A 23,700-nucleotide genomic window follows, 5' to 3' on the forward strand; every position below is an offset into this window, starting at 1 on the left:
GAACTTTCCAACCAATAATAGAGAGCTTTTTTTGTGTGTGGTCTTCTATACTTATTCTAGTCTCTGATTTTCCAGTTAATTTAGGAAATACCTTTCAGTTTATTTATTGCATTTATTTTCTATTGCTGCTGTAACAAATTATCACAAACTTTGTTGCTTAAGGCAATACATTTATTATCTTTCAGTTCTGTAAGTCAGAAGTCCATCCCATTGTACTAAGATCAAGATTTCATCAGGGCTGTATTCCTTTCTGGAGGCTCCAAGGTACAGATCCCTTGACCATTCCAGCTTCTAGAGACGTCTTATGTTCCTAACCATGTGGCCCCTTTCTTCATCTTAAAAGCCAGCAAAGTGGATTCAATCCACATATCACAGCAATCTGCCTCCTTCTCCCATTTTAAGGATCCTTGTGATTACCCTGGGTCCAGTCAGATAATCTTTCTATTTTAAGGTCAGCTAATTAGGAAACTTAATTTCATCTGCAGCCTTAAATCCTCTTTGCCAGATAACTTACCGTGGTCACAGGTTCCAGGGATCAAAACATGGGAATATTTGAGGGGACACAGTTTTGTCTACGAAATACATTTTCTATAGTTCTGCAGTCTTACTTAAATCAGGGACTCTTAGACAGGCCTTCTCAAATATGTCACAATTGCTCTTAAATTACATGTGTAGTTCTGTTTCAAAGTAGAAGTGTATGACTTTTAATTATTTTATACATTACTTCATAATGCAAAATGCAAACGTTTATTGGCTGGAACTAAATAGCATTTTTATTTGTTTATTTATAAGCTAAGAAATATTGTAGCTTCTAGAAGATGATGGTAAAAAGAAAATTGAAAATTATTACAAATTTCTTAAAACAACCAAATTTAATATTAAGAAATGGATCTGGAAGAGGTTGTGTTTTTATTACATTTTCAATATGAAAAGATATTTCTCATTCTCCTTTATCTCATGATAATGAAATTTTTTCAGACAGGCTTCTAACCCATTTCAAGCTTGCTGTGAGAAGTACTTGAAAAAAATGTTGTTATTAATAAAAATTAAAAAGTTTTTAACCCTTTTTAGTGGAGATAGTTGAGTTGAGTGAATACTCTGTTTCAGGGCCAAAATCCAGGCACGCTCTACATGTTTTACTAGTATGTCATGTTCACCCACGTGCCTCCTTTAATCCCTGTTTGTAATAAATCTGTGAACATAAACTCAAACCTTAGATAAGTTAATACATTTTTTTTGTTTCTCAGGTCTTTATTTGCTCAGTGGTAGTAATAATATTATATATCTGACAGGTTGAAGTGAGAAATAAACATGTTAAAACATGTAAATATCTACATATATAAAGCATTAGCCCAGAGTATGTGCTCAAAAATTGTTAGGTATCATTAACAATAACAAGATGGTCCAGCCTAAAGGAATCTTTAACTGCAGCATCAGACCATTGATACCTTATTTAAAGACTTTCCTGTGGCTCCATAAAATTTAAAAACTCAAGGTTTTGAAAGCATCAAAAATTGTAAAAATCACTTTAATGTAGCTACATTTGCCATAATAAACTACAAGGAGCAAGTCAAGCTAAGAAAGAGTGGAACAGAATATTAAGTTTTGTTGTCAAAATTAAAGTCACACCTGCTGACAAATTCTGAGTTCCATGACAGAAAGCTGAAGGAGTATAATTTGCTCCAATGAAACATAGCTTATACTACAAACATAAAGAGAAAAATTGCCATTCCAGAAAAGGGCATTTCAGGTAGATAATGATATGGCTATGTGACTCATGAATTCTTATAATAGCTTTAAATAATATTTTGAGATTCATTTTCTGGTTAACACTTTATACACCATTTACATACATCTCTTGAAAATCTTTCCCAAATTTATCAGTTAGTTCAATTACTTTACTGAATATATAAAGTATAATAAATCTAATTCATTTATTCCTTAGGTGATTATGATTTTCAAAAAAATTTAAATGCCAACATAATACAAATCAAATTGCATTGCAAAAACAGATTGATAGAGAAATGTGCGATAGTCATTACCAGAATTATCCTTTAAAAATTGTTTTTGTCTTTACCACATGCACACATAATTGTTAAGAGAATTAATAAATCCATCAAAGTGAAGCAAATACTTCACAATTTCATTTTTCTCCTAACTTAAGTGTGGTTTTAAAAAGTTCATTAAATAATATGGTCAACAAATGAGCATCTACTATGAGTGAAGCAATGGACTAGGCACTGAGTTATAAGTAAGAAAAACCAATAACAAATATGGTCTAATGATCTAATGGAAAAGCGAAATAGTACATATGTAATTACAGGTATAATTATTAGTCCCAATGAGAAGTGTAAACTGTAGAAAATATACAGTAGTTTTACCTTCCCGGGGCATTCAGAAGGTTTCTTTGAAGAAGGAATATTTCAATTAAATCCTGAATAATGAAAAAGAATTAGCAAGGCAAGAAGTAGGATGAGTGTCCAGGATAACACCCTAGGAAAATGTCAGTTATCAAAAATCAAGTCCTTTTGAGGAGCCAGAAGGCCAAGATGATGAAAAGGGAGAGAATGAAACTGAGTAGCACAAGGTGAACCTAGAGAGTGTGCAGTGTCACGGGTCGTTAAGGAACTTTCAAGTCAACTGAGGAATTATAAATGTTATCCTGAGATAATGGGGAACAACTGAAAAACTATAACCGGTGGAGATATTTGGTTAGTGTCTTAAATAAAACATACATAACTGGATTACTGTATAGGGCACAAAAATGAATTGCAGAAAATGGAAAAGGAGTCCCAGAGTCAATACAATATTTCAAGTGAAAATATGAAAGCTTTAAATGAGAATTATGGTAGTGATAGACAGATAGGGGACGACAGATTTAAGATATATTTATGTAGTACATCCTACAAGGACTGGTGGATTATTGGATATAGAAGAAGAAAGATGAAGAAGGATTCAAAGGTGAAACTCTGGTTTCTGGTTTGAGCAACTGCGTGAATAATTGGGTCATTTTTTTGCCCCATAGAACACTGGAATAAGAGCAGATTCCTGGGTGAATTATGATTGGTTTTGGACTTTCACTTGGCGACTTAAAAAATATCCAAATGGAGCTATTGATTAAGTAATAAGGAGAGTGGCCAAGGTTAAAGTCATTGACAAATGGATGGGATGGTAATTTAAACTACAGGAGGTATGAAAGAATTTACAATAAAAGAATAACAGGGAAGAAAAAAAGCTCTAACAAGGATAAGATGGAAAATGCATTATAGGCAAAAAAAAGCCAGTGTTTGAGAAAGAGCAAACACGGAAAGACTCAGAAATTTCAGTGTCATGGAAAGCCAAAGTGAGAAAGCAAGAAATTATAAGTATGGTGAACGGTATCAAATCCTGTGAAGAGATAAATTCAAAAAGGACTGAAAACTGTCTTTTGAATTTACTAACATAAAGTCAATTGATGAACTTAATGTTAGTAGTTTTAGGAAAGTATAAAAGGCTTTGCAATTATTTAGAGTTTTTTGGGAAAAAAGAAAAAGTCTAGCTAACCATATTAAGGTGATTTGTTGTGGTGGGTAGAAAAGAGTTAAAACTGTGTCTATGGATGGGGTAATTTCTGGTCAAGAAGAGACTGTTTAGCTAATAAGAAAGAGACTTTAGCATGCCAACATGCTTATAGATTTCCCTCTGTACTCAAATGATAAGTGGATATTCAATAGAAAAAGGGAATATTGACTTTGAATAGATTCATGAAACTTTCATTATAATTGAGGTGAACTTATTTTTCTATCACAGGAGTTTTGTCAGTCTATCCAAAGTCAATACTTTCCTTTCAGACTCATAATGTTGCAAGCCCTGATAGAGTTTTATAGTACTTAAGGAATTATTTCACTTGCTAAAAAAAGCCCACAACACACTTGTTTATAGTTATTTATCCTATATCTGTCTTACAAGCTCTTTTCTTTCAAATTAAATATTTTTTCTTTCATTTTAGGCTTTTTCTAGGAAAATTTCTATCTTCTTTTGTATTATCAAGGAGATATTTGGAGCAGAGTCAACCCTCTCAGTTACATAAAATAAAAAATGGCATATTCTTGGCAAACGGATCCAAATCCTAATGAATCACATGAAAAGCAGCATGAACACCAAGAATTTCTCTTTGTAAATCAACCCCATTCTTCTAGCCAAGTCAGTCTGGGTTTTGATCAGATAGTAGATGAGATCAGTGGCAAAATTCCACACTACGAGAGTGAAATTGATGAAAACACCTTTTTTGTGCCCACTGCACCAAAATGGGACTCAAAAGGGCATTCATTAAATGAAGCACACCAAATATCCTTGAATGAATTCACTCCTAAAAGCCGTGAACTCACCTGGCATCAAGTTACGAAAGCACCAGCAATTGGTTTTAGTCCTTCTGTGTTACCAAAACCTCAAAATATGAATAAAGAATGCTCCTGGGGAAGCCCCATAGGAAAACATCATGGTGCTGATGATTCCAGATTCAGTATTGTAGCTCCATCATTCACAAGTTTGGATAAAATTAATCTAGAGAAAGAATTAGAAAATGAAACTCATAACTACCATATAGGATTTGAAAGTAGCATTCCTCCAACAAATTCATCCTTCTCAAGTGACTTCATGCCGAAAGAAGAGAATAAAAGGAGTGGACATGTGAACATTGTGGAACCATCTTTGATGCTTTTGAAAGGCTCTCTTCAACCCAGAATGTGGGAAAGTACATGGCAGAAGAATATAGAGGTAAGTATAATACATGTCAATGTAAAAATATGAATCTGAAAGGATCATTCAATAATGTATTGGGTTAAATTGGTAATGAAGATAACTAACCTTAAATAGGGAAATCTATTCATCTTACTTTTGAAAAAAAAATTTTCACAAATGATGTGTTCTTGTATTAATGATTTTTTTTCTGAGAAGAAGGGAAATTAAAAAAAAACATCATCTATAAAGTTCCAGTTCCAGTTTCATCAAAACTATTATAAAATTTTATTTAGTTTTCGTTATGGTACCTTCATTTCATTGATAAAAATAGCAGAGTTGAAGGTTTAACTGATAATATTTTCTGTTTTTTGTTTAATGCACATACACAAACACAAATACATTTCATTACATTATATTTTGAGTCACATTGTAATGATTTGGAAATTTATATCATTATTGGTAGGAAAAAATGCCCCTTTACCCAGAGTCTCCTAATTTATACGATTGGCAGGCAACTTCTATTGAGATCATTCCAAGAGTAGGAAATTAAGTATTAATTGTGTGACTCATCTTAATGCTTTTATTACTAGCTTTCCAATCATTTTAGTAACCAGAGTTTTTTTCTGTATTTGAAGATTTCTCTACTTATTTCTCTGCTTGAGTCTAGACACAAGTAAAATCAGAAGTAAATAATATTTATTTCTGATTTTAAAAAGAAGAAATATTATTGCAGCTGCAGTTTCCTGGGTGAGGCAGAAGGGTTCTTTATTTATTCAACAACTATTTTATCAAATCCTTAGAACATATTGTGATATGCTATCCAGAATGAATGCAAAGAAGAAAAGATATGATACTTGAATTCAGGAATAGCATATTGCTCATGTTTACTTGCAAACAAATAATGGCAACATAGTAAAATAACAGGTGAAGTAAGTGCATAGGAAAAGAAACATCTAATTCTACTTCATTTGAATTCACTTGCAAAAGAGGTAGCACCTCAAAAGATCTAAATTAAAATTCAGTAAATCTTAGGGCTGTCTAGTTCTGATCACAACAGTATAATAACTACTAAACTTTCCCTACTCCTCAAAACAACTATACAGTTAGAAGAAATAAGTGAAGCAGGTGATTGAAGGTGTTGAATAGGCAGTATAGAACATAAATCCTTGAGAAAAGCGAGCCCTGTGATCATCTCAGTCTATGCCTGAGGGCAATTTCATGCTGCTATGCAGGCTGGTGGAGCCCAATTTGAGCAGCAGTATCACTGACTGCGAAGGCAGTGCCTGCACTTCCAACTTGCAGAAGCAGCTGTGATTTGACAAGCAGAGTGCTAAAGAAGAGGTAGCTATGAAATGGGTATGGGTCAGAAGTAGAGAGAGGACTTACTGCTTGGCTAAGTATTGGGATGTGCTTGCAAGGCTTAGTAGATAATGTCAGCGTTTGACTGAGAATTGGATAGGATTGTGTTAATTACACAGACTTGAAGTTACAACGCAGAAATTTGGGCCAAATTAGAGAAGAGACTGAGCTGAGCACTTCAGGCATTCAAATGAAGCTACAAAGCCATGTCTTAAGAGTAAAACTCATGCTCTAAAATCAATGCTGCATCAACCAAAATAGATGTGGCCTAACAACAACAAAAAATCAGAATAATAAGGCAAATAAGACAAGAAGGATTTTAACTACCTGCCAATGGAAAAAAACTTAACGATTCATAGTGTGCCACCTACAAAATTCAACATAAAATAAAAATGCATAGATATGTAAAGAAGCAGGGAATTTTGGCTCTCGCTCAAGAAAATAACTCTACCAGTCAAAAGAGCCTCTGAGATAATCCAGATGTTGGAATTAACAGATGGGGACTTTAAATTGGTTATTAAAAGTATGTTCAAGTAGATAAAGTTAAAGAAGTTCATAATGGCTAGCCCAATGATGATCTCAGCAGGAAATTAGAAACATCAAGAAACAAAGAAACAAAAACAAAGGCCAAGTCCAGTGCTGGAAACAAAATATAGGCAATAAAATGTTACTCAATGTGCTCAACAACAGATAGGAAAGAATAGGGGAAAAAAATAATAATTTGAAAGCAAAACAGTAGAAATTAGCCAAACTGAAGTAGAGAAAACACAGGGATCACATAAACATGAGCAGGGATTCAGAGACTTATGAGACAAGAAACATAATATGTGGACAACTGGAATGCTAACAGGAGGAAAGAAAAATAGGGAGCAAAATTAATTTGAAGAAATAATGGTCAGGAAATTATTCAAATTTGATAGAAAATATCAAATTACAGATCTAACAAGCTCACCACAACCCAAATAGAATAAATGCAAAGACAGCCACATATAGACATTTTATACTCAAACATCTGAAAATTAAAAGAAAAAATTATGGAAGGGGGCAAAAATGGAAGAAAAGATTTCACACAGTGGAACAACAATCTGAAAGAAAGAAAACTTGTCACTCAAAACAATGGAAGCCAGAGAGAATAGAATGACATTTTTAAATTCTTTAAAAGAAAATAAAACATACTTCTATATCCATTGAGTATAAGTTTCAAAACCAAAAACAAAATAAAGACATTACCATAAACAAATGCTGAAAGAAATTAGTCAGCTAGCAGGCACATGAGAAATGCCAAATCAAATACTTCCGGTACAAGGAAAGTGACACCAGATGGAATCTAGGAAAGAGTGAAGAGTGATAGAAATAGTAAATATGTTGAATAATACAAATGACTACTTTAAATTTTTTGAAAGACAATGTACTAAACAATATAGCATGTTATTGTAGGATTTATTGTGTATGTGGATAAAAACTATTTGACAATAATAACATAATGGGTGGAAGGGGGTTAAATGTTATTTTGCTATCATAAATTCTTACACGTTAAATGCAATGGTACAGTAGTAGTTCTAAGTAAACTGAGATATATTAAGGGTGTATATTGCAATTCCTGGAGCTAGTACCATGAATTATAAAAAAAAAAATAGAAAGAAGAAAATCTAAAAATGCAGCAAAGGCATAAAATAAAAGAAACATGTCAGGAGAAATAGAAGAACAGAATAAAATAGAACAGACAAATAGAAACAAACATAAATAAGACAGTCTTAAATCTAACAATTTCCAGAAATATACTAAATGTAAATAGAATAAACATTCCAAACAAAAGGCAGGAATTGACAAATGAGATACAAAAGGAAGGACTCAATTGTTGTCTACAAGGAACACAAGAAACAAAGGCAGAGATAGATTGAAAGTAAAAGAAACAAAAAGACTTAACATTCAATCAGAAAAAAATGCTTGTATGATTATTAATATCAGAAAAAGTATATTTCAGGGCTGAGTACTATTAGAGAAAAAAGGGATCATTTTGTAATGCTAAAATGGTCAATCAGGAAGAGATAATAAATTTAAATGTGTATGTACCTAATAACAGTTTTAAAATGCATAAGGCAAAAATGGTTTCTTTAATCCTACATGCACTCTCTGACCAAGCTATTCATTTATATATTCCCAAGCTATTCCTGCATATATTCCCAATAAATGAAGCATGCATTCACATAATTACTTGTATATGAGCATTAATAGTTTTCTTTACAATACCAGAAAGCTAAAAACAACCCAGAGGTTCATTAATAGGAAGATGACTAAACGAACTGTGGAACAGTTATGCAATGGAATACTACTAATCAGCAATAACAATGATAAACTATTGATATGTGTGATAGCAGAAATAATTTTAAAATATGTGTATCATTACATAGAAGCCACAAACAAAAGAACGCATATACATTATTTATGGTGATAGAAATCTAAATAACAGTAGTTACCAAATAGATATGCAGATGTATATAAAAAAGATACAGGGACATTTTCTAAAATGAAAGAAATGTTCTATATTGTCATTGGGGTAGTGATAGCACAGTTTTATGCCTTCCACAGAACTCAAATTATATACTTAAGATCTGTGCATTTTTCTATGTGTAAACATTACTTCAATTTTTAAAAATCTAAAAAAAAAAAAAAATGAAATCTGAATGAAACTTCAAAACACGATAAAATTGTAGAATTATTTAATATTTTATCTTCTCGAAATTATATTAATTTAGTAGTTTTTATTTTAAGTCAATAGGTTGTTCCATTCAGCTAGTGGAAGTACCTCAAAGCAGTAATACGAGTCTGGCCTCTTTTTGCAACAAAGTAAAAAAGTAAGTATTGGTATTTCATTAAACTTTGAAATTTTTGTGCCTGAATAAATTTGTGTATTTTGACATCACTGAACTGATTAATTTTGCATATAAAAGTCAAAGTCCTGTAATTTCAGAACACACTAAAAAATAAAATTTTTTGACAAATTAGTTCAATAATCAACTTCTGTTAATGTTTTTGTTGTTTATAGTCAAATAGATGTTTTTCTCGTAAACATTTGGTTAAAGTTAAATGTTTTATAAATTTGGACATGCACTTGTTGTTTGTGGGTGGTTTGGTTTGCAGTGAATTTTTGTTTTTTTGTTTAATGACATAAGTGACTAGCTCCTCTGGCTAACCCCCAATTAACACAAATTTATCCTCCCTACCTGGGACAGTCTATTTAGAATCATCATAGTTCAATCTTATCTTGAGTGGATTAGCAGAATATTGAATAAATGCGTGTGTGTTAATACATTGAGAAATGAATTTGATCACTAGCAGATATTCCAAAAAAATCACTGATATTTTCTTAATCTAAAAATGAATTTATGATATAAACATAGATGCCTTCTTTAAGGCCAATTTCTTATTAGCAATTAATATGTATATAGTTCTACCTCTTCTGTTGCTAGGGTTTCTGAAAGTTTTGAAAAACTAATGCATTCGGTTGGGCACAGTGCCTCACGCCTGTAATCCCAGCACTTTGGGAGGCCAAGACAGGTGGATCACTGGAGGCCAGGAGTTTGAGACCAGCCTGGCCAAAGTGGTGAGACCGTGTCTCTACTAAAAATATAAAAGAAAAAAAAAATTGCTGGGTGTGGTGGCGTGCACCTGTAACACCAGATACTTGGGAGGCTGAGGCAGGACAACCGCTTGAACCCAGGATGCAGAGCTTGCAGTGAGCTGTCACATCATTGCACTCCAGCCTGGGTGACAGAATGAGACTCTGTCTCAAAAAACAAAAACAAAATAGGCTGGGCACGGTGGCTCACGCCTGTAATCCCAGCACTTTGGGAGGCCGAGGTGGGTGGATCACTTGAGGCCAGGAGTTCAAGACCAGCCTGGGCAACGTGGTGAAACCTCGTCTCTACTAAAAATACAAAAATTAGCCAGGTATCTTGGCAGGCGCCTGTAATTCCAGCTACTCGGGAGGCTGAGGCAGAAGAATCACTTGGACCTGGGAGGTGGAGATTGCAGTGAGCTGAGGTCATGCCATTGCACTCTAGCCTGGGTGACAAGAGGGAAACTCCATCTCAAAAAAAAGGGAAGAAAAACTAATGCATTCATATTTTAATTCTTTAGTTTTAACTCAGTTTCGGCTATTGTTTGAAATATAATAACTATACATTTTTATAAGCTTTCACTTTCTACCAAATGATTATTTGAAATTAAATGTTTGAATCATTTATTTAATCATTCATTTAAAGTCTGTATCATTGTCTAATAACAAGCTCATGCATGAGAGATACTCAAATTTAAAATAAACAAGTAAACAAAAAAGCAAGGTCCCTGCCTCATAAAACCTATAACCATAAGAAGGATTGAAAGGCTTACACACAAAGATACAAAACAAATCACCTCAAGTTCACAAAAATTCAATCTTTAATTAATTTCTTGCTCTAGTTTATGTGAAAAAAAATTTAAATAGTACTTAGGATTCCTAATTTAGGGTCTTTAATGTTATCAACATTTATTCTTTCAGGAATAAGCTACTCGCTGTGACAATATGCTAAGCATAGCTAGAAACTTGCTACTTTAAGTCTAAAATATGGTTAATTTTTATTTTACCTTCTAAGCATGGCAAAGAACTCTTTTAGTACTTTAAGACAGCACTCTTCTGAATAATTCTACTCACAGACCACATTATTAGCTCCTCCAGCAACTCTCTTTTTTAAAACACAATTTCATATTCTTAGATGAAATATTTTTGTGGATACAGTAGTGACATCAAAATACTTTATGTGATGATCTTCCAGTGACTTATAGTGCATTTTCCAAGCTCTTTAATATAATTTTTCTAAATAGTTTATTTCATAATAGTCATGAAAACTAAAACATACACCAAACAATAATTTTAGAGTAGTGAAAATAAGCCATAAGTTATATCCACACACTCTTTCCTTGTTTTCAATAATTTGTTTGTTGGCAAATATTTATAAAATGATTAAATGTATACATGCATAATTATTTTGTACACAACAGGATATTTACTAAAAAATAAGTATGTTTGAGGACCTACTATGTGGCAAGCACCCTTAATTCAAAAGAAGATCAAATGGAATTTGAGAGCTGTTTCAAAAGAGGTTCTCCAAAACTTTGATTTCTCATTGTAACATACTTTAAAGCCACATCTTTCAAAAAAATATGCCAGATTCTTGTAACAAATATGATAACATGCCATAACATATGAAAGAAGTTTCTGGCCCATGGTAGATGCTCAGCAAAGGTTTAGGAGAGAATGAATCACGAATCTGTATTTTAAATTTAATTTTTTTAAATGGTAGAAGCTGAAATCATGGACGCTTTGAGAAGTGTCTTATTATACGATAAATGCTAATTCATAAGGCTCCTCAATCCCTAACTGGACTCTAGACCTTTATGGTACAGTATAACAATGGAGAGTGGCCCACGTCCTTATTCTGAGCAGTGGCTCTCAAACTGCAGTTCCAGAGCAGCAACAGCAGGAGCTTACTTGGGAAATTGTTAGTAGGACAAGTTTGGGGGACTCTCCACAGATCTACTGAATCAGAAACTAAGGGGATGGGATCCAGAACACGAGTGGATACAGATGCATGCCAGGCCATTGGGTGAATGTGTATTTACTTACCCATTTGCCAGGCCCCTGATGGAGGAGATGTTTCCATGGAATAAAGCTTTAGTGCTACACAAATAGCTATTAGGTTTGTGCAAAATTAACTGCAGTTTCTGCAATTTAGGAAGAGAACCATGAAGTTTAGATGTCAGCATAGTTAACATTAAAAAAAAACAAGATTTCATATTCACCCTCAGAAACATTTTAAATATCTACTTGAAAATATCTTCATGTTATATTCTACATGTGGGCATAAAACATTGATCCCTGAATCAAGCTATGGTAACATATAATGACAATTATACTTTACATGTATATATTGCTTTATAATCTGTAAATCTTTTACACATCTTTTCTATCGTAATAGAAAACCTTTGAGGTAGATATTAATATCTACCTCAGTAAACCTTTGAGGTAGATATTAATATCTTCGCTTGTGCAAAAAAACTGGTCAAATAACTTGCCTCTGGCCATAACGTTACTAAATGAAACTGCCAGGATTCAAAGGCAAGGCTTCTGACTCCAAGGATAAACTGTTTTTGCAATTCTTTGACTCATTTATGTGTAATTGTTCAGAATATAAGAATTACTTTTAGGCTCCAATATTTGTGTAAAATTCAAGTAGTTGTGTAGTATCCAAAAATTTTAAAGAAAATGGAGAGACAAGAATAGTGTTTACAAACTTGACAAGAACAAGAGAATTTATTTGCCAAAATTTCTAAATCAAAATGAATGACTTGCAGCTTGACAAAATTAGGCATGAAAGAAATCCAAGAGGAAGAACTCTGACATCAAAAGCAATGTAAATGAAGCAAGTAATAATATTCAGCGTGAATCCTCACGTTTCATGTTATGACAATGAATTCTTAATTATTTCAAATGAGATGCTCCTGGGAAAGCCTAAAGAACAGTCCTTTACACTTGTTTTTGGTATAATTGCAATCTCTACCAATCTGGACTAGCTAAATGCACTGCATCACAAATCAATTACTGATTGCTTTCATCTTTTAAGTCGTTTATAGCAAAACACTACATGAAGTTTCTTAAAATTACATTGTGGGCAATATGTTTTAAACTGTGTCTTGCAGGTCTTGTCCTAAGTATTTTTCTTAACATATGTGTTTCAGAATCAGAGAAAGATATCATGCAGCTGATGTTAATTTCAATTCTGGGAAGATCTGGAGCACTACTACAGCATTTCCGTATCAACTCTTTTCTAAGACCAAGTTTAATATACATATTTTTATTGATAACTCAACACAACCTCTTCATTTTATGCCATGTGGTAAGCAACCTTGCAAATAAGTCTACAAAGCTATACAAAGCTGGTATTGGCTACGTAGCCTTGAATTCAAAGTCTGAAATTATTAAAAAATAATATTAGCTACTGTTTTTCCCTGAAGTGAAATAAGAAGAAAACATCAGGGAGCATTTTGTTAATATTTAAGGGAGGAAAGCAAAACTATTTTCTTCAAGAAGTATCTTCACATAGCTCACCCGACAATATTTTATCTTCCTGCTATAAAATGCTTAATAGCAAGTATAGCAAGTTTTTAATATATTAAAAAATGAATTTCAAAAAGATTCTAGATAAAGATGGTATTAAAGTAAAAATGGCTGCTTCTATCTATTAGGAACAAATATTTTCTTGAAATATGAATAAATGGTGAGGTAGAATAGGCGCATTGTTACACAGAATCTCTATTTCCATAATGAGGACTCTAGTAGCACGGTATAACATACCTCCATCAGAATTAGCAAGCCTATTGATTCAGTCTCTGGGGGTGAAACCCAGGAATTTATATTTTATCAAATTCGCCTGAGGATTTTTACTTTTCTTTCTTTTTCTTTTTTTTTTTGAGACTGAGTCTTGCTCTGTCGCCCAGGTTAGAGTGCAGTGGTGCGATCTCGGCTCACTGCAAGCTCCGCCTCCCGGGTTCACACCATTCTCCTGCCTCAGCCTCCCGAGCAGCTGGGACTACAGGCGCCTGCCACCGCACCCGGCTAATTTTTTGTATTTTTAGTAGAGACGGGGTTTCACCGTGTTAGCCAGGATGGTCTTGATCTCCTGACCTTGTGATCCGCCCGCCTCGGCCTCCCAAAGTGCTGGGATTACAGGCTTGAGCCACCGCTCCCGGCCTGGATTTTTACTCTTCTAAAGTTTTAGAATATCTGTAAAGTTATTTAGTATCCTACTTCATTGTTATAGTCCACTATTTTGCAAAACAGTATTAGCTCTTTAAACATTTAGATTGCTATTGAGTTTCTGCATATCAACAAGAAACTATTTCCTGACACGTAATGATCCATTAAATATTTTCTTTTATTTTTTAGTTATTGTTATTATTGTGCTTCTTTCTTACTCTATTCAAGGTTCTGAGCTAATGCAGATGACTACAATCATAGCAGTGTTATATTGGAATATTAGTTAAGACCCTCTTCGTTGGAAACGAAAAGAAACCAATTCCTGCTAGCTTAAGCAAAAAAAAAAAAAATTGTTTTAAAGAATATAGGGGCTGGGCACAGTGGTTCACACCTGTAATCCCAGCACTTTGGGAGGGCGAGGCAGGCGGATCCCCTGAGGTGGGGAGTTGGAGATCAGCCTGACCAACGTGGAGAAACCCCGTCTCTACTAAAAATACAAAAAATTAGCCGGGCGTGATGGCGCATGCCTGTAATCCCAGCTACTCCTGAGGCTGAGGCAGGAGAATCGCTTGAATCCGGGAGGCGGAGGTTGCGGCCAGCCGAGATCGCGCCATTGCGCTCCAGCCTGGGCAACAAGAGCAAAACTCCATCTCAAATATATATATATGGATTTATTATAGAATTCAAGTGTATGAATTTCAGCAAACAATTAGGAATATATGAAAAACACAAATAACCAAGCAGCCCAAAATTCCTGTATGCATCTCATTTCATTTCATATAATTGCTTCTCATATTCCTCTCACTCTCTGGTCACTCATTTCCTTTGCTTATCCAAAACAAGTGGGAAGCCAAGCTACTAGGCTAGCTATCTACAGACAGTTCACTATCTATGGGATCCAACTCCCAGTTCCTAAAAGCCAGATTCTGATTATTCGGCCAAGATCAATGATGCTGCACCTTGATCCAATCAGAAAGACCACAGGTTGGGTCATGTTGTTTTCAGTTGCTGGCCACTGTTAGATAGCATGTTCATGTAAGAGCTTAATAGGGGGGATTATGATATGTGAACATGACAAGACAAATGACTTTACCCTATAGCATGTCTACATTTTGAGTTCGAAAGGAAAAGCTGAAGAGAGAGAGTAGATATTCATTAAAGTTTCTATAATATAGCTGTTCAAGCTAGAACCTTGAGTAATTACTACATGGGAAAGGAAGAAGAACCAACGGTGGATTTGGAGTCTGACAGATCTTGTTTAGAGTCTAGAGAACAACCAACTGTGGAGACTTACAGTCATGAAGGGCACAGGCCTTGGAGTAAACAGATATTGTTTAAGTGTGACACTTAACACTAACTGTGTAATCTCTACAAAATTGCATAGCTTCCCTGAAAATCAGTCCATTCATCTTTGAAACTTGGGATATAATACCTATATAATAGGTACAGTAATCAAGAAATGACATGTAAAGCACTTAATAGAGTAATTGCTCAGTAAAATATAGCTGTTATTAATATTAATACTAACATTATATCCCAGAGTGAATATAACCTGCATAACACTTTTAAATTTACTGACCACATTTGTCTATTTTTTTTATGATAGCTTCGCACCAGATTCTTGAAGAAAATAAACTGTGCTATTATAAACCCTATTTAACAGATGAAGAAACTAGGTCAAAAAAGCGAAATAACTTGTTTACATAAATCAACTAAAAAATGAAAAATCTATATTATTTCCATGTCTCAGTGACACAACATTGATAAGAACATCTTAATGATCACAGAATTGTCTTAATGTCATGGCATGAATATGAATATTAACTGGTATAAATGCCCTGAAAATATTTATTGCAGTTAATTCAGAATCTTTTATCTTGCTGATATCCTTAGAAGGAGCAATATGTCTCACTTACGTTGAAAATGGAAAGAATCAAACACCCCCTGGAACTTTTGCCTGGCTATACCCAAGTTCCTGACTGTATTTCCCAAGTCCCTAAGAGAAACTGCAGTAGATTTTTATGCAGAACTACAGTGTACCAAGGGCTTTAACATGAGAAACACAATACCTAGCTTTGTTATATCACATGAGAGCAGAACTGATCAAAGTAATTGCAAACAACATTTTCCCCAAATATCTTTAAATCTAACCAGCCTGATAAGTGAGATGAATCCCAATTTAATTCCCCTTGAAGAAGCTAGACAGTTACAATCCTTCATAATGTGTTGGTCATATTTTGTGCTCAAAAACTTTTCCTAGTCAGTATATGATACACTTTTATTGACTTTTATTATTCCTCTTTTTCTTTAGCTAATTATCTTGTCAAAGACCTAATTGCAGAAATTCTGCGTTTTTGTACAAATGACCAGCTACTCCCCAAAGATCATATTCTAAGTGTATGTGGCTCTGAAGAATTTTTACAAAAGTAAGTATTTTATAAAATTTTGGTTGTATTATAATCTGTAAATATGAAGTTACCACTTGTTTACAGTTTTGTTTTAAACAGACTTTACACAAACATTATAGTCTTATATAATTAAATCAATTTTACCCCCTTTGCAGTGAATTTGAAATTTTCTAAATCATATTAACAATCTTATTCTTGATTTTATATTATGACTATTTATGAAAACAAATATTTAAATGACCTGTGACTAGGGTGACCAACCATCTCAGTTTGCTTGGAAGTAGCCCTCAGGATGTGGGAATTTCAGTTTTAAAACCAGTAAAGTTCCAAACTAGGACAAGTTGCTCATACCTGTAATAAAGCTTATTAGAACCGATCACAGCTAAGTAAATAAATTCTTTGGTGATAAGTAATTTTTTGGTTAGAATAATACTTGCATGTCGATTAAATACTGATCTTTTTTTTTTAAAATCACAGGGGCCTTAAGTGTAAGCATTATAACTTACTTTTTATGGAAGAGTAAACACCATTTCTTTATTGAGGCAGTCATTAAAAACAATTGGAAAAGCCCGTCCTCAGTATACCAACTTCAAATACTTATTTGATAAAAAAAATCATCTTTTAGTTTACCAAAATAACCATTTGCCTGAAATTCCTACAGACCAGTCTTGAACAAATAATACAGCTTTAAGAAAATAAATATTTCTCTGCTGGCATTGCATAGTTATTCTAAATAGTGAAGTATTAAAGACTAAAACGTTTAATACAGTAGATTCCTATTTATATATCCCCTTTGCATCTCTACAAGTATCTAAAGATTGAAAACCATCTCATGGAAGTAGAAATGTATTTCCTTTGAAATTCTCATTGTCACTGTCATTATTATTCCATCATGAATGTGTTTGAAATTATCTTTTGGGAAGTTTGATAAATTTGATGATATTCTTATTAGTAAATCCAGTTCTTTATTGTGCAGTGTTAACAGTGAATGGCCTTTAATTATTTTCCTTTTTGTGGGAAAAATAATATTTTATTATTATTTATTATTTTAATAACAAAATATATCGTATTAAAATATTTCAATAACATTTTTATAATTATTTTATAATAAATAATTATACATAATAAACAAAATAATAAATATTTATATGAAATTACATGTTTTGTTGCACTAAGCTCACGGATATTCCCTTTTCCCTTTTTATTTGAACTTATTAACACACTCAGTTACTAGTCTGCTACCTTCTCCCAACATACAATTTTGACAGTAAATCCAATGAGCACAGGAAAGTATTTTAGTAAATTTAACCTTATATTGAATACTCATTAAAACTCATCTTTTGCATGGCACATGTATACATATGTAACTAACCTGCACATTGCGTACATGTACCCTAAAACCTAAAGTATAATAATAATAAGTAAGTAAGTAAATAAATAAATAAATAAAAACTCATCTTTTGAATGTGTAGTTTTCCAAATGTACATCTGGACTTTTCTTGATGCCAAAACATTAGATCCAAAGAGCAAAACATTGTCAAATATTTGCATGAAGTTTTAGCAGTAGAAAATATCATCCAGAAAGCAATTGTATTAAAGAGACAGAAATTTGGAAAAGTATAATGTGGAGAAAATTTACACACCTTGATTTAATCACTGTTTTAAATAGGTAAATTATTCATAAGTAGATGGCTCAATATTTTAATAAATGTACACGTTAATGTTTTCATAGTCATTTAATCATATTAAAATGTATTTAATTGGGTTTTATTAAGATAGGAAAGTTGCCAAATATTAATATATGTTAAATATAGTCATTTATTCCCTAATGGACATTGAAACATTTGTGTATGTCAAGGATTTGCATATTCTTTAAGAGTAATAGCCTACTTGTATTGATAGAACTTATTTTAATGTGCAGAATATTTATTACTGCTCTTTCTAGTATCTAAAGGAATATATATTAGTCATTCAAATATTACTTTTAGTGTATTCCTGTGTGATTTGTCTAAAAAATATGTCCTTAAAGACTTGGAAATCTGTTCATAAAGTTCTTCTTTATACAGAGAACACAGGTAGCATGTAATAAGTTAACAGTGCAATAAGTAAAAATTTAGACTCTAAAACTCATAGAATTACACTTCATTTGGAGTATTCGGCTGGGGAAAATGCTAATTTTCTGATAATACTTCAAAATAATGGTCAAATAGATCAAGAAACATATGACAACAAACATAGCAGTGTTATATTGCTATATTAGTTAAGACCCTGTATTTCTCAGGGTTAGTGAAGTATTACATAAAATCCTGAAAAAGGGGAAATGTAAACAAATATGACTATGAACCCATATAATACATATAGAAATTTCAAAATTATTCTGATATTAACACAGTGTTCTCAAACTTTAAAGTGTCACCTGAGGATCTTGTTAGAAAAAGAATTCTGATTTCAGTTCGTCTGGGTGAGGCCTGAGGCTGTCCATTTCTAACAAGCATCTGGTGATGCCTATGCTGCCGGTCTACAGTCCACATTTCAAGTAGTGAGATATTAGAAGCCAAGAATGGTAATGACTTAAGAACTTAACTCTCCAAAAATTATCCTCTTTTCCAGAACAATACATGGTATAAAAACTAGATCTAATCAACAAAGTAATAAAGACGTTTATACCTTGTAACTATTGCAAAATTAAAAAGATAATTTTCCTAGCAAATCAAAATTTCCCTTTTCATGTATCAACTATACTATTTTTGCAAGTTATTTAACATTCATTTTAATTTAGTATCATAAAAGCTTTTCTCTCAATTAAAATATCCCGACTCACTCATTCTTATTCCCACTTTCATTTTCTCTCTCTCTCACTTTCTTACTCTCACTCTCCCTGTCTGATTTTAAATAATACAATATATAATGAACACAGAGCAAATTAAAGAATCAGAACATGAACTATCAATTTTGTCATATGTTCATGGAAGCTTGATGCAAAATTGTCAGCAATATGAGAAATAATAGAAGAAAAGAAATCATCTGCTTCATTCAAAAAATATTAAAATCTTTCATCATGTTCCTGTTCTTCAACTCCCAGTTTAATTACCATGGAGCAAGGAGTCCTTGATAATCCCATTTTCCATGCTCTTGTCCAATAGCTTGATCCCAGTCAGCTTTTCCAGTGAGCTCAAGGACAGGATCTATATCTTTTCTTTCCTATTGAATGTAGCACAGATATGAGGTCCTAGAAAATGAAACTATTTCCTACACTGTCCCTGCATCTCTCTTTTTGACAGGGAGTAACAATTGTAGCTTCACCTATACTTGTAACCGTCTCACATGAGTATTTTTCTTCATAAATATATTGATAATATATGAAGTATAATGCTTCTTCATAATTTTTTCTCTTATTACTCTCTAGCCAAATCTTTACTAGGAGCGCAGGTTTTTCTGTTTCTCAATCCTAACCAAAAAACCACTCCTGTTGTTTTTTTTTTTCTCTACAGCTGTGGTTTCTTTGTGTGATATATTTTCTTATTGATACATTGTAAATATTCATGAGGTACATGTGATATTTGAATATCTACATAGAATGTATAAGGATCAAGTCAGGATATTTAGAATATCCACCACCTCGAACATCTGTCATTTCTTTGTAGTAGTGACATTTCAAATCTTCTCTTCTAGCTTTTTTGAATATACAATAAATTGTTGTTAACTGTAGTCAAACTACTGTGCTGCCAAACACTGGAACTAATTCATTCTATCTAAGTATATGTTTATACGTATTAACCCACCTCTCTTCATCCTCTCCCCATCCCATACCCTTCCCAGCCTCTTATAACTATCATTCTACACTCTAACTCCGTGAGATAACCATTTTTAGTTCCCACATATGAGTAAGAATATAGAATATTTTGGCTTGTTTTACTTAACATAATGGCCTCTAGTTCCATCCATGTTGCTGCAAATGACAGCATTTCATTCTTTTTTAAATAACTGAACAGTATTCCATTGTGTATGTATACCACATTTTCTTTCTTTCTTCATTCATTGATGAATACTTAGGTTGATTCTGTATCTTGGCTAATGTGAATAGTATTTCAATAAACATGGAGGTGCAGGTATCCCTTTGGTATACTAATTTCCTTTCTTTTGGATAAATACCCATAAGTAGGATTCCTGCATTGCATGGTAGTTCTATTTTTAGTCTTTTGCAAAATCTCCATACTGTTTTCCATAATGGTTGTAGTAATTTACATTCCCACCAACAGTGTATAAGAGCTCCCTTTTCTCTGCATCCTTGCCAGCATTTGTTATTTATTTACTTATTTTTATAACAGCCATTCTTTTTTTTTTTTAAGTTTCTTTATTATTATTATTATTATTATTATTATTATACTTTAGACTTTATGGTACATGTGTGCAATCTGCAGGTAAGTTACATATGTATACGTGTGCCATGCTGGTGCGCTGCACCCACCAACTCGTCATCTAGCATTAGGTATATCTCTCAATGCTATCCCTCCCCCCTCCCCCCACCCCACAACAGTACCCGAAGTGTGATGTTCCCCTTCCTGTGTCCATGTGTTCTCATTGTTCAATTCCCACCTATGAGTGAGAATATGCGGTGTTTGGTTTTTTGTTCTTGCGATAGTTTACTGAGAATGATGATTTCCAATTTCATCCATGTCCCTACAAAGGACGTGAACTCATCATTTTTTATGGCTGCATAGTATTCCATGGTGTATATGTGCCACATGTTCTTAATCCAGTCTATCATTGTTGGACATTTGGGTTGGTTCCAAGTCTTTGCTATTGTGAATAATGCGGCAATAAACATACGTCTGCATGTGTCTTTATAGCAGCATGATTTATAGTCCTTTGGGTATATACCCAGTAATGGGATGGCTGGGTCGAATGGAATTTCTAGTTCTAGATCCCTGAGGAATCGCCACACTGACTTCCACAAGGGTTGAACTAGTCTACAATCCCACCAACAGTGTAAAAGTGTTCCTATTTCTCCACATCCTCTCCAGCACCTGTTGTTTCCTGACTTTTTAATGATTGCCATTCTAACTGGTGTGAGATGGTATCTCATTGTGGTTTTGATTTGCATTTCTCTGATGGCCAGTGATGGTGAGCATTTTTTCATGTGTTTTTTGGCTGCATAAATGTCTTCTTTTGAGAAGTGTCTGTTCATGTCCTTCGCCCACTTTTTGATGGGGTTGTTTGTTTTTTTCTTGTAAATTTGTTGGAGTTCATTGTAGATTCTGGATATTAGCCCTTTGTCAGATGAGTAGGTTGCGAAAATTTTCTCCCATTTTGTAGGTTGCCTGTTCACTCTGATGGTAGTTTCTTTTGCTGTGCAGAAGCTCTTTAGTTTAATTAGATCCCATTTGTCAATTTTGGCTTTTGTTGCCATTGCTTTTGGTGTTTTAGACATGAAGTCCTTGCCCATGCCTATGTCCTGAATGGTAATGCCTAGGTTTTCTTCTAGGGTTTTTATGGTTTTAGGTCTAACATTTAAGTCTTTAATCCATCTTGAATTGATTTTTGTATAAGGTGTAAGGAAGGGATCCAGTTTCAGCTTTCTACATATGGCTAGCCAGTTTTCCCAGCACCATTTATTAAATAGGGAATCCTTTCCCCATTTCTTGTTTTTGTCAGGTTTGTCAAAGATCAGATGGTTGTAGATATGTGGCATTATTTCTGACGGCTCTGTTCTGTTCCATTGATCTATATCTCTGTTTTGGTACCAGTACCATGCTGTTTTGGTTACTGTAGCCTTGTAGTATAGTTTGAAGTCAGGTAGTGTGATGCCTCCAGCTTTGTTCTTTTGGCTTAGGATTGACTTGGCGATGCGGGCTCTTTTTTGGTTCCATATGAACTTTAAAGTAGTTTTTTCCAATTCTGTGAAGAAAGTCATTGGTAGCTTGATGGGGATGGCATTGAATCTGTAAATTACCTTGGGAAGGATGGCCATTTTCATGATATTGATTCTTCCTACCCATGAGCATGGAATGTTCTTCCATTTGTTTGTATCCTCTTTTATTTCCTTGAGCAGTGGTTTGTAGTTCTCCTTGAAGAGGTCTTTCACATCCCTTGTAAGCTGGATACCTAGGTATTTTATTCTCTTTGAAGCAATTGTGAATGGGAGTTCACTCATGATTTGGCTCTCTGTCTGTCTGTTATTGATGTATAAGAATGCTTGTGATTTTTGCACATTGATTTTGTATCCTGAGACTTTGCTGAAGTTGCTTATCAGCTTAAGGAGATTTTGGGCTGAGACAATGGGGTTTTCTAGATATACTATCATGTCATCTGCAAACAGGGACAATTTGACTTCCTCTTTTCCTAATTGAATACCCTTGATTTCCTTCTCCTGCCTAATTGCCCTGGCCAGAACTTCCAACACTATGTTGAATAGAAGTGGTGAGAGAGGGCATCCCTGTCTTGTGGCAGTTTTCAAAGGGAATGCTTCCAGTTTTTGCCCATTCAGTATGATATTGGCTGTGGGTTTGTCATAAATAGCTCTTATTATTTTGAGATACGTCCCATCAATTCCCAATTTATTGAGAGTTTTTAGCATGAAGAGTTGTTGAATTTTGTCAAAGGCCTTTTCTGCATCTATTGAGATAATCATGTGGTTTTTGATTTTGGTTCTGTTTATATGCTGGATTACATTTATTGATTTGCGTATATTGAACCAGCCTTGCATCCCAGGGATGAAGCCCACTTGATCATGGTGGATAAGCTTTTGGATGTGCTGCTGGATTCTGTTTGCCAGTATTTTATTGAGGATTTTTGCATCAATGTTCATCAAGGATATTGGTCTAAAATTCTCTTTTTTTGTTGTGTCTCTGCCAGGCTTTGGTATCAGGATGATGCTGGCCTCATAAAATGAGTTAGGGAGGATTCCCTCTTTTTCTATTGATTGGAATAGTTTCAGAAGGAATGGTACCAGCTCATCCTTGTACCTCTGGTAGAATTCGGCTGTGAACCCATCTGGTCCTGGACTTTTTTTGGTTGGTAAGCTATTGATTATTGCCACAATTTCAGCTCCTGTTATTGGTCTATTCAGAGATTCAACTTCTTCCTGGTTTAGTCTTGGGAGGGTGTATGTGTTGAGGAATTTATCCATTTCTTCTAGATTTTCTAGTTTATTTGCATAGAGGTGTTTGTAATATTCTCTGATGGTAGTTTGTATTTCTGTGGGATCGGTGGTGATATCCCCTTTATCATTTTTTATTGCATCTATTTGATTCTTCTCTCTTTTTTTCTTTATTAATCTTGCTAGCGGTCTATCAATTTTGTTGATCCTTTCAAAAAACCAGCTCCTGGATTCATTTATTTTTTGAAGGGTTTTTTGTGTCTCTATTTCCTTCAGTTCTGCTCTGATTTTAGTTATTTCTTGCCTTCTGCTAGCTTTTG

The 23,700-nt window shown here is 33.8% G+C and overlaps 1 protein-coding gene across 1 annotated transcript in view; it reads left to right on the forward strand.

The window, feature by feature from the left end:
* Positions 1-4,035: 4,035 nt before the first annotated feature.
* The window catches only part of PIK3C2G (phosphatidylinositol-4-phosphate 3-kinase catalytic subunit type 2 gamma), a 379,881-nt gene continuing 360,216 nt past the window's right edge, over positions 4,036-23,700 (forward strand). The window contains exons 1-4 of the mRNA XM_054443284.2: positions 4,036-4,755; positions 8,851-8,933; positions 12,856-13,013; positions 16,185-16,299. Coding sequence (XP_054299259.1) covers positions 4,078-4,755; positions 8,851-8,933; positions 12,856-13,013; positions 16,185-16,299 — 1,034 coding nt within the window. The 5' untranslated portion in view covers positions 4,036-4,077. The remainder of the gene's footprint in view (positions 4,756-8,850; positions 8,934-12,855; positions 13,014-16,184; positions 16,300-23,700) is intronic.

Source organism: Pongo pygmaeus, chromosome 10, assembly GCF_028885625.2.
Source record: "Pongo pygmaeus isolate AG05252 chromosome 10, NHGRI_mPonPyg2-v2.0_pri, whole genome shotgun sequence".
Lineage (NCBI taxonomy): Eukaryota > Metazoa > Chordata > Mammalia > Primates > Hominidae > Pongo > Pongo pygmaeus.